Here is a 16,899-nt window from a genome sequence, read left to right as displayed (position 1 = left end):
TTTCCCTATACTGCATTTATCATCTATTTGTGGTGTTTCTGAACTGCATTTAAGGATGTAAGATTAGGTCTTGCTTTCCTATTTTTTGATAAAACAAGAGTAGAGTACCTGTTCTTCTAGATCCTGTTGGGAAGAGAGAGTGTATCTACGACAGACACATTTCTATGTCTGCCTGCTCTGGGCTTATCTGCTCTTTCTGACAGGGGTTAAATTACATACAACTTTCTTATTTCGTTGCCAGAGGTGAATCTGTGGTCTCATTCACTCTGTTATGTGTCAGGATGATGACAAACAAGCTCATGTCAGGCCAGCTGATGAGGTTGTAAAGCTGCTATCCGTGATGCGCTTTTAGCGTTCTCAGCTAACCCTGGCTGTAACACTGAACTGCCCAGTGTCATCCAGGCCTTTTCTGACCTTAGTTTATAGAATTTTTAGAGTTGAACAACCTGCTTTCTGTTTTCAGTTACCAGATGCCCATGTGGAAGCTGAAGAAGAAGAACAGGAGGCCTGGGTGAATGCTTTGCTTGGAAGAATATTTTGGGATTTTTTAGGAGAAAAGTATTGGTCTGATCTAGTATCAAAGAAGATCCAAATGAAACTTAGCAAAATAAAGGTACCTTATCTGGAGACTTGCACTACTTATGGAGGAAAACCAACACATGGTCTTGAGTTTTAAAACTGTGCAAGAAACACTTATTTCACACTTGTATGTAAAAGACAAGTAAATAAATGTGATACAGAGTTCCAGTCCAGCACTGCTGTCCGTTTCACAGTAGGATCTCAAGTTGTTAACTCCGTTGATTCAGTTTCAAATGAACCACAGCTCCATTTACTATTTGTGAAAATTTTTTATGTAAAAAGTAGAAGTATTATTGCATTTACTTCAGGGATAAATAGGACTGCTTATAAATGATGAAATCTGCTTTGGGAACTAGTAGATTGCTGTTATGCTGGAGGAGATCAAGGAACCACAATTCGAATGTGTTTGTTAGCTTCAGACATAGGCTACTTGCAGGAGATGTCAGTGGGAGTAATAGTCAGGGAGAGAGCTGCGTGTGGGGCAGTAGGGCATAATTGTGCATCAGTCGCATAAGCTCAGCGGATGAAGGGAGGAGTGGTGCTTTTGAATGATTTCTGGGTCTTCCCTTTGCATTCTGTAACTTCTGAACAGCAGCAATTAATCACAGGCCTCTTTAGCTGCTGCTGTTTGGGGAGGAGTTTCCCTCCTCCTAAAGGCAAAGGAAGATGTAGTGTTGCTGACAAAAGCTCTGAAATTTAGCTGCCAGCACCAGCTGTGGGATAGGGTTGCTTGTGCTTTGGGAAATAAGCAGTACTTAATTCTGCCCTGACTGTTTCCACAGTTGTGACAGCAGGGTACCCAAACATCTAACTGGAAACAGTTTAAGTGGAAAAGACTGGGAGTGGGGGATGGATGTATCTTTGATAGATTAAAGCACTGAGACAGAGTATCTATCAATTAGAAGTACTTGCAGTAAATAGATACCCAAATCTTTGTGGTTCTGTGCCTTTACCATACTGAAATTATAATGCATATTTAAAAGCTAATGTGCTACGAAAGAATTTGCCAAGGATAAAAATAGCTGAGATGTTGATATAACTGCAGCTATAAAATACATGACTGAATTTAAAAGCCAAAGAAGCCTTTGATTTTTGTTCTCAGTAAAGCAGGACATACTTCATTCTTGAGCTCTCTCTTCACATGCTTTGATTAGAAAGCATGCTGAAGGTTTAAGGTCAGCAACTGACCTTCAGTTTTAGAAACATTCCAAGTTCAGATGCTGAATCTCTCCGTAAAATATTATTTTGAAACTGACAACTCAAAATCCTAGAACTGGAGAAAATTTGTCTAATTGTATTTGCGTTCTTCACTGGTGGCTTTTCAGCCTGATCCATTACTTAGGTGTAATGACCTTTCTTCTCTCAGGAAACAGTGATGTTTAGCTCCATAACATGGATTGCATTCTGTTCTTTTAGCTGCCGTACTTCATGAATGAGCTAACTTTAACTGAGCTTGATATGGGAATAGCAGTGCCGAAGATACTTCAAGCCTACAAACCTTCTATTGATCACAGAGGTAAAATAGATGCTTCCATCTCCGGTTCTGCTAGGTTCATGCCTTCATACCTGTGGAGAACGGAGTTTTAATCTGTTTGTCCTGCGTTTTAATCAGAGGAAGGTACATCTGTTCTGAGGAGATCCTGAGTTGTCTCTGTCTCCAATAGTAGTAGCATCAGACTTGATATAAACATTGTTCTATAGATAGGGAAATAGATCGTGTCTTTCCATTGGAAATAATTACTGAACTAAACTAGAATTTGCATACAACAGAGATGCAGACCTGTGTCTGATACTCATACTCTGGAATCCTGAGAGCAATGCACATCTCCTCAAGACAGATCTGCCTCTGTACCATAGCAGAAAGTAGGTTCAGCTCTCTTTGAGAGAAGTTGCTGTGTTCTGAAAACTGTGGTTCAGAAAACACAGTTGTAATAACTCAGAAAACAAGAATACAGTTTGCTCTGGAAAGAAACTTCAAAATACAGCATCATACCAAAGCAATTTTTAATAGTTTATTAAGGGTTTCTTAATTTGTCTACTCTGACTTCACTGACTCCTTTAATTATCATATTGTTTTACTGGGCTGCAGAAGTGATGTGCCTGGTTTGAAGTATTGTTTAGCTCAAGGTGGAGAAGTTTCTAATTGGTCTAAAGGGAAATACGTCCTTGGAGGACCTGCCGCGAAGCAGCTGTGGATTGCATGGCAAACAACTTGTTTTTGTTTTAAACTGCTCTTTCAACTCTTAGACGAAGATATCAAAATCATTTCTAGATTGTACTAAACCCAATAAACCGGTGATGAGATGGTAGGAATTTAATGAATTTACAATACTTGTTGAGAGTGTGAAGAGCCTCTGGAGAGGCTCTAAATTACAGGCCAGCAATGACTCAAACTTCAACAAATCTCAGTACTTAAAACAGCAAAAACAATAAACACAGGCAGAGTGAAATTTGAACAGACGAATGGCTGAAAATCCCAACGGGGTCAGACTTCACTAGCTCCCCTGTGCACAGCGTTTCTAAGGTCTGATGTTTCTTTATGTAGTATCTCTTCAGAGCATGAGGGTATTGAACACACACAGCAGGTGTGTAGTGCTATGTCCTCTCTCGCAGTGCGGATTGGAGGAGATTGTAGTGCTGCAGTCAGGGGGTTTGAGAGGGGGTCCTATTCACTGGGTGGTTTGCCTCTTCAAGATCTTAGTTCTGCTCGCTGTTCTTACAGGTCAAGCAACAGTGGTTCCCCAGGATGGGGAATTTGTGGAGCACAATGTTAGATAACGAGCCAGTTCCTATGCAGGAGCAATTTAGTGTTCATCTCTGCTCATACTATGTAGCTTGGACCTGGTCTTCTAAAGGTTTATTTAGCTGTAGTTTTGATGTTAAGATTCATTTGTCTGCCACTCTTACTACAGTGCTCTTCTCTCAGATGAGCAGTTATCGGCAGACCTTTGCAAGAATACCAGATGCATGAAATTTAGGAGGAAATAAATAAACAAACTTTATCCCTAATATTAAAAATGTTGTGCCACTCAAATCACTGACTAAAAGCATGAGAAGGTCAGTAAGCTCTAACCTTTCCCTTGTAAAAGCGTGAACAAAACAGGCTTTGGGGAATTACTACAATTCTCTTGGATGTTCATAACACGTTAACTAATGCTGCCTGTTGTATCCAAATGCTGTTGTTTGCCCTTAACTCACCTGAGATTTGCAGCTTCTTGGGGAAAAACCTTGTCTCTAAAACACGGGGTACTTTGCTCTTAACTTCTCAAAAGTATGTTTTCCACTGAGCTTTATAAACAAAGCAGGTTTGAAAAGAGCAAATTGTTTTGTTGTCATAAGGACCAAAAACTGTCTTAAGAGAAATAAAAATGGAATAGATGGAATAAACTCATAGGCAATCAGTATTTGGGGAACTAGAACATTGCTGCTGCTTGTCCCATGCTTCGTGCATGGGACAACAGGTTCCCCACAGTACTTACGACATCCTCTGGTGTTCCCAGTAGCAAAGTGTCTTCACCATGGCAGAAGATTTATTTTGAGTTACAGAAAACAAAGTGAAAACATTTAAAATTCATCCCACGCATGATGCTTGCCAAGTGGTTTAATCTTTTCTTTTGCTATGAACTTATGCTCTGGGGTTCTTGTCAGATGCTTCCCTTTGCCTAGATTCAAACATTTTTAAAATTCCTTTCTCGGTTCTCCTAACTTCAGTTGTAAGCAGACTGGTTCTAAGTCATGAGATGGGATTTAGGAGACTGCTGAATACTTGGCTTCAGTTCATTGCTGTCAACAGCAGTGAGAACAATTAACTCCTTCAGTTTCTTGTTCAGTTAAACTGTGACAAGCAAGTATTTTTGGTAGAATTTATAATCCTTGTAGATTCTTTCGTATTGTTGAATGACATGTGAACTCTTAGTATCTGAGGTTTTTAAGAGTTTGCAGTGAACAATTACTGAAGTAACTTGTTTTGCTGTTGTACTTAAAAGGACATGAATAAGGACATAAATGGAAGAAAACAAAGATGGAAAAAAAATCCTAAAAGTTGAGGCCAGTATCCAGAACAAACACTTTTAGGAAGTGTTTGAGACAATCCATCACTGCAGGCAGCCCTCTGTGAGGCTTTAAAACGCTGTACTAATTGTGCGTTTTGTTTCATCCATACATTTTTACCAGTGTTTGATTATGATGAAAATAATTTTTATTACATGACTCTTAAGTAACTAAAATTGTTAACAGACAATATTAGGAAAAAAACATTTTTCTGTTAATACAGTCCTATTTGGGTGACAGCAGACGCTGTAGTTTTTACTGTTCTTCTGTCAAGGCTAGGGAACTAGCTAACTCAGAATAAATTGTACCATCTGCCCAATTCTTCCCCCTTTCTCCCTCCCCTACCTCCCTTTTTCCCTCTGGAAAATGTGTGTGATCGTTTTCTGCCCAGAAGGAATTTCCCCTCTCTGTAACGGCATCCTTTGCTTAATTTGATCTACTGCTAAGTCAACGTTGACATTTGAAGGGTGCTGAGTCATTGGTTGTCCAAAAGGTCTGTTTAGCTGTTTTCTTGTTTCTGCTGCTTTGTTATTGTAAAGAGGAAAAATCTATAAGCTTGTGTTTGAGTTCTTGTGTTTTGTTTTAGAACAACATTAGAAAAACTGTATGATGGAAAAGAATAATTTGGATTAGAAAAGCAGCAGCTTTCCTTCAGTACTGCTTCCAACATGTAATCTCATTGTGTGTCCACGACCTGGTCTTTGGGAGCTGTGTGTATTCCTGTTAATATAAGTGGATGGGATTGGGGACCATGCCATGCTTCTGATATGTTTTTGCAGAAAAGAAAATAATTTTTAAACTGAAAAAGCGTGTCTTTTCTAGATCAATCAAACCCAAAGCGTTGTTACCATTAGCTGCTTCCAAATAAGTAAAAGCAGACTGTGTTAGTGGTTGATGTGCCAGGTGCTGGTAGGGTGTAGTGGGTGCAGCTGCAATGTCTGGAAGAGGAAGAAGCATAATCTATTCTTAGTAGCATCTGATTTCTAATCTCTGGATCACAAATACCCTACAGCTTTTTTTAATTGATGGGACTGCAGGGTGTCACTTAGGAGGCAGCACCTAATCTTGTAATTATTCCCCAGACAATTCTTTTGGCAATTGCAATAAGCGAATAGTCTGCCCAGACAACAGGATTTAACGTAATACTCCCATCTGGAATTGTTCTAAGTAATGACCCCCTTTGCTGTGAGCCTATAGCTGAGTTATGGAGCAAACCTTCTCATACCTCTTCGATACACCATTGTCAGAGCAAAAGAGGTTCTGCAGGTGGTGACATGTGACGAGCAGCATTGCTCTGCGGTGGCAAAGTTTGCTTTGCTGGGACAGCGTAAGTAATACAGAGGAGCGTCTGCATTGCTGTTTGGCTTGGAGCAGGACTGCGAACAGTTTTGAAGTGAATCCCTCATTGTGTTCTGCTTTCTTTATCTTGATTCAGATCTCTGAAGAAGTTTAGGTGAGTGTAATCACACTTTCTTTTTTTAGATCATTAGCTGTACTCGCTGATCTGGCTTTCAGTGTGGCTTTGATTTATATCTAAACATTCAACTTTGTTCCATAAGTTTAATGTGAACAGGAGACTTGCTTTGATAAGCTTTCAAGTATTTGTGAATTAATGACATAATTGGTTGATAAAAAGGTAGTTTTTCTCTTTAGAAAAACTGTATGTAGGCTTTTTTAAAATGAGTTTTGGCTTGACATTAAAGTGATTGTGACTTCTTAAATTTTTTTGTTGTTGCTGTTAATTTTAGGACTCTGGATTGATTTGGAAATGTCCTACAATGGATCTTTTCTAATGACGCTAGAGACCAAGATGAACTTGACTAAACTTGGTAAAGAGCCGCTTGGTGAAGCGCTTAAAGTTGGAGAGATTGGCAAAGAAGGGTAAGGTATTACAACGGCAGAATGAAGCGAGCACTTCCGTAGTGAAAAGGGACATTTTCCTTCTGTATATGCAGCTCTGGCTATGCCATAGTTCGAAAGGAATCGGGGGAGGGGGGTGGGGTGGGGTGTTGCGTACATGTGAGCGTAGGACTTGGCCTTTTGGTGCAACTTAAATGTTTGATTTCATCATTGATAATTGTCTTAATAAAAGGCTTTTGTACTGCAGTAATTTTAAAATATATATATTTTAGTAGGATTTTAAATTGTTCTGCAACTAAAATTTAGTTTTGTCTCATACTTGGTTTGAGATTTTGCCAGTAAGACTTGAACACTGGAGATACACACGCGCAGATACGGAGATAGACACGTGTAACGTGCTCCTACAGCGTGGTACGGCTACAGCTGTAAACCACGTAACACTAAACAGCTGTGGAGGGTAAAGAGGCTGTAATTGTTCGGTGAAGTTCAGTAGTTTTATTGCATCATGGGTGTAATCACACCCCTACTTTAGACTCCAGTTTTCCTCATACCCCATGTCTATTTACCTGCTATGTCGAAGTGATGCCTTGTAGATGAACTAATTAGAAACCACACGTTCTGTAATTACCTCAGTTGTGTTTGTGCTTTTCCTCTCATTTTTATGATGTTTCAGTTTCATCAGTCTGTCCATTTGTATTAACTTGGTGGGTGACACCAGCCAAATATCCATCCCGTGACCTCTGGAATGTTGATCCTCTTTGTGCTGTGTTCTCCTTGTACGTAAGAAATCTGTTGTCCCTGAGCAGTAGATGGTCTCTGATGTAGTGCACAAGCATTGCCAACAAATCAAGAAAATATTCTCTAAATCTGACCATTAGTTTAGATATGAATAAAATGTGTGGTCTTTCAAAATTAAGATACTAGATGCTTTGTATACTCATGTCGTGGCTCTGAGATTTATTCTCAGATATCCTAAAGTAGTACTTACAGCAGTGCTATATTTCAGTGCAGTCATGACAGGAAAATAAATGCGAAAAAACTAATGGCTGAATGATCTCATACACTGGTAGAGATTCAGAGGATTTAAATTCGACCTAGATTCTCTGCTGTCAGTGTTTGAAATAAATATTTCTGAATTTACATCAGTATATTCAATAGGTGTGATTTTTGAAAAATCCCTTTAATCTTGTCCACCAAAAAAAGGGGGATAGAGGAGGAAATGACTATATAAATCAAAAATCTTGCTTCTCTTCCCCGTACCTTCAGGATTTTCTTTGTATATTTTTATATCTGTCCAGTGCAGGAATGGCCTCAGAAATAATTAGTGAAAGCATTGATTTCATATTTAAAAACAGCTTGATTCTAGCATAGCAGTAGGCCCCCAGCAATGCAAGTGTAGATGTCTGTAGCTAAGCAACCCATTACTCGAAGGTATAACCGTTAGCTCTGCTGCTCCCTGCACGCGGCTGTGACGTTTCCATGCTCAGGGCCAGGTTCTGTTCAGGGCCGGCTTTACAAAAGAGCAGCCTAATGGGTTCTAGTTTGAATGAGGTTTTATTGGCTGGGGTTTTTTTTTCCTTAAATACAATGGATAATATAAAAAAATTAAAGACTCCGAGAAGTATAGAACAGTTTGATTCTCATCTATGCTTTCCATTGTGTTAGTTCATTTTACTGGCTTTTAAAATTATCAGTAGACAATTGCTGTGACAAATCAAACCATTCTGCGAGTGCTTGCATCCCCAGTCGTTTTGTGATGCATGTTGGTTGCTTCTGCTCGGTTCTATTCCTCAGGAACCTAGAACAAACTGCCTCTTGAGGTGCAGGAACCACAGACTCGTGTCAGGAAGGCATCTACTCATCCAGAAAGAGGAGGATGGGGAACACACTGAGTTTTAACTGTCCTTGGATGTTGTCAGTGTAAAGCGAGACAAACGGTTCAATGTTGCAGTCCATTCTGTTGTTGCTGCTGCGTTCCTGTTTGACACAGAAGTGAAGTGAACCCTTCTCAGTTTGATAATGCTAGTTGCATGCTCTCTCAGGAAAATGCAGCTTTCGTAATTGGCAGTGTTATAAAATGAATACAGGTTGTGCCATACTGGAGGTAGGCAAATGCTGGCAGGCTAACCCGAGGTAACCGCACTCTCTTACCCCATCAGTCATTTTTGCGATGGTGTACCCTGTAAAAACAACCAACAAATGACAATTCATAAAATATTGTGCAATCTGCTCAGGAACAATACTGTAGCTCCAAAGTGTTTTTCTGCCAATGTTTGTGTCATTTAAATGGTCCATTGTGTGCAGAAATCCCCTGAAATTTCCCTCAAGCTTATTTATTGTTGCTTTGTTTAATGCGAGGAAATCTTGAGGTCTTAGCAGTCAGTGCATGCTTGTGGAGGCGCTTCAAAGGGCCCCATCACCTAGGCAAGGAAAACACCTTCTTGTGAGATGGTGACATCTTTAAGAGGTTTGAAAATGCGCTGGCTGTGCTTTGAACTGGGTGGTGTGGTGTGCACAGCTCAGTAAAATGAGGTCACACCCAGGCAGGAAATGTGTAGTTTGAATCTGACCTAAAAATGTGAACTTCTTTCTGAGAAAGAGCTCCAGCAGTGCTATTTGGGCCAGTGACGTGAACCATCCACCACCCCCTCTAAGTCCTCAGGGAGGTGGGTTAGTTTGGTGTGCTGTTTCACTCCTCTGCAGGTACAAAATGCACCTCTGGGTAAGAAGAGGTTTACAATTCCAGTTCCATAACCTGGTAGTAAAGGGAGGTCATGGGATTACTGCTCCTGTTCTAAACAGGTGGTCAGGAAGGAGTGCGGTGCACTTGAGCTGTCCTTTTGCGTTAGGACTTCATACAGCAGCTAAGTTTGTTCTGTGTACAGAATAGCAGACAGTAGCCTCAGTCCATGCCCTGTGTGAGGTTATTAAATGCTCCAAACAAATTTCCAAGAATACACACAAAAAAGGAAAGAAAATGCAGCTATAAGATGTAGAATATTATAGTCCTGGGTAAAGTCTCCAGGGCTAAACCCATGTGCTTTTGAAGCTTGTGTTGTGTAACTATTTCAAGCTCTTGCATTCAGCAGAGATCTGTGAATACCGAAGTGTATTCACTGTATCCTGCCCTAATTTTAATCTGTTTAAAAGATTTGAAATTTTTTCTGTGATTGTGTAGATAAATTCTTCCATAGCTGAAGTCTAGGGATTAGTTACTACTGTGTGATACTTTGTACGCTAAGAGCAGCACTTGTTTGATTTTATCACTTCCCCTCCCCCCCTCTCTTCTCCCCATGACATTCTTTGCCTTATTCCATCTTTGACTATCTGTGGCTACGATAAGGTGAATCAGTTTGAGACAACTTGGCTCTGCCAGTGTGAGCACTGGGCATTTCCATTTGGAGGCAGATGTCAAAGATTGATTCTCTTGAGCTTTGCATGTGTTACCATTGCTGCAGACATGTCTATGTTGCAAAAATTGTGTGTGTGTGCAAGTAGACAGAATGGAATTTATTGGCTTGGGTTAAAAGTGCTGTGAAGATCAGAAGTGTCTGTTGTGAAGATAAGGTACGTATGTTAGCACCTCAGTGAACAGGGATTCTGGGATTCAGTTGGTAGACAATGTCATTTTAAGTTGGAATCTTACGTTTGCCTTTAGTACAAGACAGAATCACGGTTTTACCTTTCAATTTAAAAGTATATCTTTGTTAGAGTTTTTAAAATAAACAAATAAACCTACCTATTGCTCAACTTTGTTGCTGCTTATGGCTTTCCATGAGAGATGCTTTCAGAGGTATTTCGAATAATCTCTGCATTTGATCTGAATATGTAGAATAGCTGTTCCCCTGCCATCCTCTTTTTTGCAGGATTACATTCCACTGGAGAACCCAAATTTTCAGTTTCAAAGCTAGTTCCTTCAGACTGGTTTCAGAGTGCTTTTAGTTTTGTTCTTTTAGAGAGAGTTTATAAAAAAGAAGAGGTGACATTTCAGAGTGTCCAACAGAAAGACGTGTAATGTCAGCCGAAGCTGTACACGATGAATAGCTATTTAAGAATATTACATTTGACCTGAAAATTGCATTGTTTCAGTTTCAGGCCAAGGGCGTATTGTCTTGCAGACAGTGATGAGGAATCCTCCAGCGCTGGGTCTTCAGAAGAGGATGATGCTCCTGAACTGGCAGGAGAGAAGCAGGTGCCTCCAGGAGCAGAAGGGTGAGCTGTCTGCATAGTATTTGTTAATCCTTTCCTCCCCCGCCCCATTTCCCGACTTGGTACAACTGATGGCTTGGTTCTGTCCCGTAATGCTCCTTGTCACGTGTGATGTCAGAGTGTGAGTGTATCCCGATGATTAACTAAACAACAGCTCAACCATTTCTAGAGCAAAGAGCAGCAGTACGCTGTACTGCAAACTGAAAGGCACTGCTCTGCTGAGTGTTGTACCGTGCTGGAGCATTGCTGGCCACGCAGCACCGCTGCAGCGACCTGTGCAGTGCTCCGTTTGACACCTCCTAATTTCCTCACTCTACATTACAGAGAGCACCAAGGCTTTGTGCCGGAGAGCCTGTGGGGACCTTCCACAGCCTGTCTTTCCTGGTAGCAGAGCCAAAGACAGGAATTTGTGTGTGAGCTTGGAACGCACTGTTACAGTGTTACACCAATTCTGATCCTGCTGACCCCGTATTTCTTTTTTTTTTTTCTTCTTTTTAAGAAAACCATTGTTATTCAAGCCTAGCTTTCTTGCTCAGGGTTTTGTGTTTTGTTTTGGTTTTTCCCTTGAAGGACTTGGAGGGTCTGGGCTGTGCAATACTGCCCTCTGATGCTGTGCAAGCATGCTGAAAAAAATTCTCTAACGTCAGTTATGCCACATCATTCCTTGTTTTGGCTGCTGTTCTGAATTTTGCTTTTTACACCTGATTGAAATTATGCCATGAAATGAGAAATCTGTAGTAACACTAAAATGTCTCAGACGATCATATTGTTTCCTATCTCTGAAAAAATCTCAGTGATTTTTACAGTGAATGTACCGAAAGGCTCCATGACATATCAAAAACGTTCAAGGGAGTTTTCTTGGTGCTTTACTTTTAAAATTTTGAAAACTGTGTGATTAGTTGTTGGTATTATTTCAATAGATGCATTTTATATCTTTGAAAAATATGTAGATCATATAAAGAACTTTAAAGGACAAAGAAGAACAAAGAATTTTTAAGTAAAACACTGAAATAATTTCCTTACAACTTCCAAAACGCCACATTACCATCACTGTAGAAACTGATGGGTAAAGTTACAGCTAGTCTAAAATCCAAATGTTCAAGTTAACTCACCCCTCTAATGTCAGCTGAGGAGTTTGTTGTCTTATCTCATGCTAAGGAAAAAGGTCAGGAAAAAGGCTGGGTAAACATTAATTTTTTGCAGGATAGGAACATTTCTTTAGCAAGGTTGTCTCTGCTACGTAACATCAAGAGCTGCAGTTAGGTGAAATACAGTGTGTGAAAATACCAAACGTGCTATTCTTAGCATGTCTGTTTCTGAAATAGGATAAGTGTGAGAAAAGACACGGTCAGTCCTTAAAAAAAATCCGAGTTTGAAAAGCTCGGGTTGTCTCCTGAGACTGTTGCCAGGAAAAGTTTTTGCAGGCGTAGTTAACTACTTCGGAGTATTATTCCATCCACCAACAAAATTGCCTTCTTCTTGTTTTTCACCACCTTTATACTTGCTGTAAATGCTCCAATAGCTTTAAAATGAAAGCCTCATTGTTCGACACACACTGTTAGGTAGATTAGACATGATGGTTGGGTCTGCTGTGGTGATAGGTGCGTATGTCTCAGTGCATCTGGGTCCTGACAGTTTTATTAGAATGGTAATAGACTGGTTGTCACTTCTCATGCCAGTTTGCTGGCACAAATGATGCAAGTGTATTTGCAATTTAAAAAAAAAAGTGGCATTTCTAATGCCATCTGGGAAGAAGTGTTCAGACTAGACAGAATTTCTGCCAGACACTTGTAGCTGACTGTGTACAGCTGCTGTGAAGAATTTTTATATCAAAACGTCTCATGATTTAATAGGAAATCCATGGGTGTCTTAGCAAACAATAATTTAAAGAAAATTACCTTGATGTACTCTTTCTCTTCTCTATCTAAAGGTATGTCGGAGGACATCGGACAAGTAAGATCATGAGAATTGTGGATAAAATTACCAAGTCAAAATACTTTCAGAAAGCAACAGAGACAGAGTTTATTAAGAAGAAGATTGAAGAGGTCTCCAATACTCCGTTGCTGCTAACAGTTGAAGTACAAGAGTGCAGAGGAATGCTAGTAATTAACATTCCACCTCCACCTACTGACAGAATATGGTAAGAGGAACCTTCTGCAGACCTGGGCAGTGTTTCAGGTGTGGGCTCTCAAAGAGATTGTAACTAAGACAAAAGGTAAAGTGTAGCTGAAATGGCTTCTGGGAGGTGTGATACCAACTAGTTGTAAATGAGGTGGGAACTTCTATTAAGAGAACATTGACAGTTAATGTTTACGTCCGTACTGCTTTGGAGTGTTTATAATTGAACCTGCTCTGGGTACTCTCCCAAGGTACGGCTTTCGAAGACCTCCCTACCTGGAGTTAAAAGCTCGACCTAAACTTGGTGAGAGAGAAGTGACTCTGGTTCACGTAACTGACTGGATAGAGAAGAAACTAGAACAAGAGTTTCAGGTGTGTTTCTTTTAATTTCATTATGATAGTTTTGGTCTATTAGAGGAGTGGGGGGGGTTATTTTTTGCATGTTCCCTATTTCATTCCAGACTTGTCAGTAGCCTCCACTGGTCCTGTTCAGTGGAAAGGGTGTTAAGAACTCTGCTGAAACTGGCTTCTGGGATGGTCTCAAGACCATGTGTAGACCTCAATGGAAATCTGTTTTAACACTTGTCAGAATAATTTTAGAGCTGAAGATGCCATTTCTTTGAAATAGGTACCTTGTCAGAATTTGTAGTACTTGCACAATCCTAGGTGTTCTTAGAAGGCCAAACTGTTGTCTGAAATAAAGGACATATGAGGCAGTAAGATGTCTTGTTACTACTCCCTTTAAAGTAATTTTTAAAAATTCACATTGACCGTAGTGCAAAATAGGAAAAAACCTTCAAATTTAGAAATACTTACAGGATAGGAAAACAGTTTACTGACCAGATTCGTTCCGGACCCCAACCTGTACAATCAACCACAAGTCAAACCCACTTATTTCATTGTAAGTGCAGTTTTGAAAATACATGGGTGAGAGCTGAGAAAGCGGCAGGGTTAAGAAAAGTTGGCATGTTCCCTGTAGCGCTACTTCAGTTTAATGGAAAATGCAGAGATCTTCATCTTCCTGGGCTTCATCTACAGCCGCAACACAGCTAGAAGGCTTTTGAGTTCATGGGCACCGTAGGGCGTCAGTAGGGCATTGACTCAACTAACGCTGAACTCAAGCACTTTTACCTGAAAATTTGTGGCATATTTAATGAAACACATCAGGAAACTACGGTTTCAAGTGGCATATGAAATGTAACTTGATTTATTTGCATCTTTTCCACAGAAAATCTTTGTCATGCCAAACATGGATGATGTTTATATTCCTTTAATGCATTCAGCCATGGATCCCCGCTCCTCCACATGCCCTTCGAAAGATCTGATCACGGAGGCTCCTGATCAGCCATGACATGTGAAGACTCTTGCAGTTTACAGTATTATGAAAGTTATTCACATGGTTTTATAAACTGTGCTGTAGTTCTCATCCTTAACTCGTGCCACTCCCCCCCTCCCCAGGACTGCCTATAACCATACCTTTGTGCTCACTTGCCTGGTTGTTGTTCCTGTGTACTTCAGCTACATGAAGTTTCATTCCATGAAGCAGTTGATTTATTTTTGTACTGGCTGCCATCAGGATTTTAACTCGGAGGCTAAGGTGACCTGTTCTTTGGGGGAGGGAGGAGGAACCTAACTGTAATAGATTGAGGAGCTGGTTGACACACCTTTTGTTCAGCTTGTTTTCATGCTATGTTAACGTGCGTTAAAGCATTGAAAAGTTGTTTGGCAGCAAAGGAACTGCGTGCCAAATGGAAAAAAATCCTACATAAGGAATGAATTTATAAAACTGGAAGAATATTTTTCTTTCTCAGGCAGGTGGAGGTGTGGAATGAACTGTTTTATGTTCTTTCACTTCTGCAGTCAATAGCTTGTGTCAAGCAAACGAAATATGAAATGCTTTCAGGATAAAAGAATGTAAATTGGATGTATAAGTAATATTGTGATTCAGTGTGGTCTATACATATTACTTTCTTTCATACAGAACTTGTGCTTTTTTTGGGAAGCAAGTAGCCATAAAACACACAACTATCAGTGAAGGGGGGACTGTCAGATCTTTGTAAATGAGGAGAAAAAAGTTGGTAAAGCCATGAGACCAAACCATAGCAAGCCGCCTTATAGTGAGGTACAATCACCTTGGTTCATGATTAATTCTGAATGTTTATGAAGACATGAGCACACACATAAAACATCAATACTGCACATTACCAGAAGTACTTAGTTACCTGCCGTGTAGAGCCTCTTGCCACAAGGAACCACACCAAGTTTTTTCTTCGAGGAGGGTTTGTCTTTTCCACTGCACTGTGTTTACAGGCAAAGCGTGGGACCAGATTCTCACCCTGCAGCCTGCAACTCCAGCCATCAGCTCGCCTGATGCTTGTCCAGCAGCTGCGACTGAGACTTTGACCCCCATGCAGTGGTTTTTTGGACTTTGTGGAATAGGAATTCAAGCATTGCAGTCATTCAAGCCAATTGGCATGTAATTAAAGACTGTTTCTGCTAATTAATGGCCAAAATTAAGGGGGGAGGGGGAACTGCCTTTTATTTCTACCTGGTGTAATGATTCAAGACTAAATGTATGCAGGAAATCCAGTATTTGAACACTACATATCCACTATTTAACACATGTAATATTTTTCTGATACTCAGTGTTGCCAACTGCTCATGGATGTCAGAAAACATTTTAGTTTACAAAGAAGGTGAGTTTTGGCTCTCCTTTTATAACATGATTTGCTTTTTTTTAGGAGTAATTTTTTAAGAACTTTTTTGTACGTTGTGTTGTCACATTTGATGTAAATCAAAATTTCCATGTGTAACGATGATTTACCATCTCTAAATGAAGCTATTATATTGAAGGTTTTTTAAACAGCACCTTGCCTGAAACATAAAAGAAAACTAGCATTTAATATATTTAAAATTAATTCTATATTTGAACACCTATTTTGGTTACCTTTAATTGAAATATTAGTAGGTTATATTTGTTACCTGAACTCCTCCTTGACCATTCCAGGCTGTGTCTATTCTGGGGTTTGCTCTGATGATGTAGGCATTATTTGCCTTTCATGAAGTCTGCATGTCTTGTACGCAGGTCTTTTATATGATTTAATTTCTATGTGCAATAACAGAAGTCAAAGGACTAGATGCACTAATGTGTAAACAGAATTAGACTTATTACACAAGATTGTCATATTGCACTTCATAAACTGTGGGTAACTACAATCTGCTTGCTTTGTTTTATTAAATAAATTTATCCCATGTCGAACAATTACTCAGTTAAAGTTCTTTTCTATATAGCACTTAGCAAGTTGTTTCAAGAACTTCATTAGAAAGGCAACTTGCTAAGGTTATACTATGCTATGGTTTTAATGGTTTTACAATTTTAGGGTTAGCAAATGCTGGGGTTGTTACAGCTCTAAAAGGAAAAGCCTACTTTGAATTTTACTGTAGTTGGACACTAAATTTCACTGCAGCAGTACATACTTGAAAAACATGTTTTTTCATTCTACAGCAGTGAAAACCTTAAAATCACCACCAGAGGTGGCATGCAGTACCCTCTGTGGTAGGTTTGGTGGTGTAAGCTTCTCTGAGCTCAAGCATCTTACTTTAGTCTTACTTTAGTCTTCCTAGACTCAGTTATCACTCCTTTATATCCACCCACTCCTGGCATCATTCCATCTTCTGTACACACAAAGCCTTCAAGAGACAGTAAAGAGAGGCCCTTTCAATAGCTGCAGCTTAGATCACTGGAGTCAAGTTCCCTTTTGTGCACAAAGGACCCTCAGCAGTGGGTGCTCTTCTAGTGCTATATAGCTAACTCACCTTCACGGAGAGGCTGGGCAGGAATCCCAGGACTTTACTGCTTGTTCCAAAATCCCCTTTACAAACTGAGCCCTGAACTACTTCAGGGGAAAACTACTGCAGTGGTGCAGGCTGGCTTGAAGTCACGCTGAGTGACCGATGCAGCATGAGTAATCTGGACCCTCTTTGACCCTCTTCCACCCAAACATGCCCAGTGCCAGAGCCACGGGCTGCCGTCGCGGTAAGGCCAGCAGTGTCCCGGGGCACACCCCGGCCTCCACCCCCGCC

At 40.2% G+C, this 16,899-nt stretch overlaps 1 protein-coding gene across 2 annotated transcripts in view; it reads left to right on the top strand.

The window, feature by feature from the left end:
- The window catches only part of TEX2 (testis expressed 2), a 35,371-nt gene extending 20,557 nt beyond the window's left edge, over positions 1-14,814 (top strand). For both annotated transcript variants that reach the window (XM_010136393.1, XM_010136401.1), the window contains 7 exons: positions 464-613; positions 1,996-2,095; positions 6,378-6,510; positions 10,579-10,701; positions 12,629-12,838; positions 13,068-13,188; positions 14,045-14,814. In XM_010136393.1, the coding sequence (XP_010134695.1) occupies positions 464-613; positions 1,996-2,095; positions 6,378-6,510; positions 10,579-10,701; positions 12,629-12,838; positions 13,068-13,188; positions 14,045-14,167 (960 nt within the window). In that variant the 3' untranslated portion in view covers positions 14,168-14,814. The remainder of the gene's footprint in view (positions 1-463; positions 614-1,995; positions 2,096-6,377; positions 6,511-10,578; positions 10,702-12,628; positions 12,839-13,067; positions 13,189-14,044) is intronic.
- Positions 14,815-16,899: the final 2,085 nt, after the last annotated feature.

This window comes from Buceros rhinoceros, unplaced genomic scaffold (genome assembly GCF_000710305.1).
Source record: "Buceros rhinoceros silvestris isolate BGI_N320 unplaced genomic scaffold, ASM71030v1 scaffold6320, whole genome shotgun sequence".
In the NCBI taxonomy this organism is placed as follows: Eukaryota; Metazoa; Chordata; class Aves; order Bucerotiformes; family Bucerotidae; genus Buceros; species Buceros rhinoceros.
This window is presented reverse-complemented; position numbering and strand designations above follow the sequence as displayed.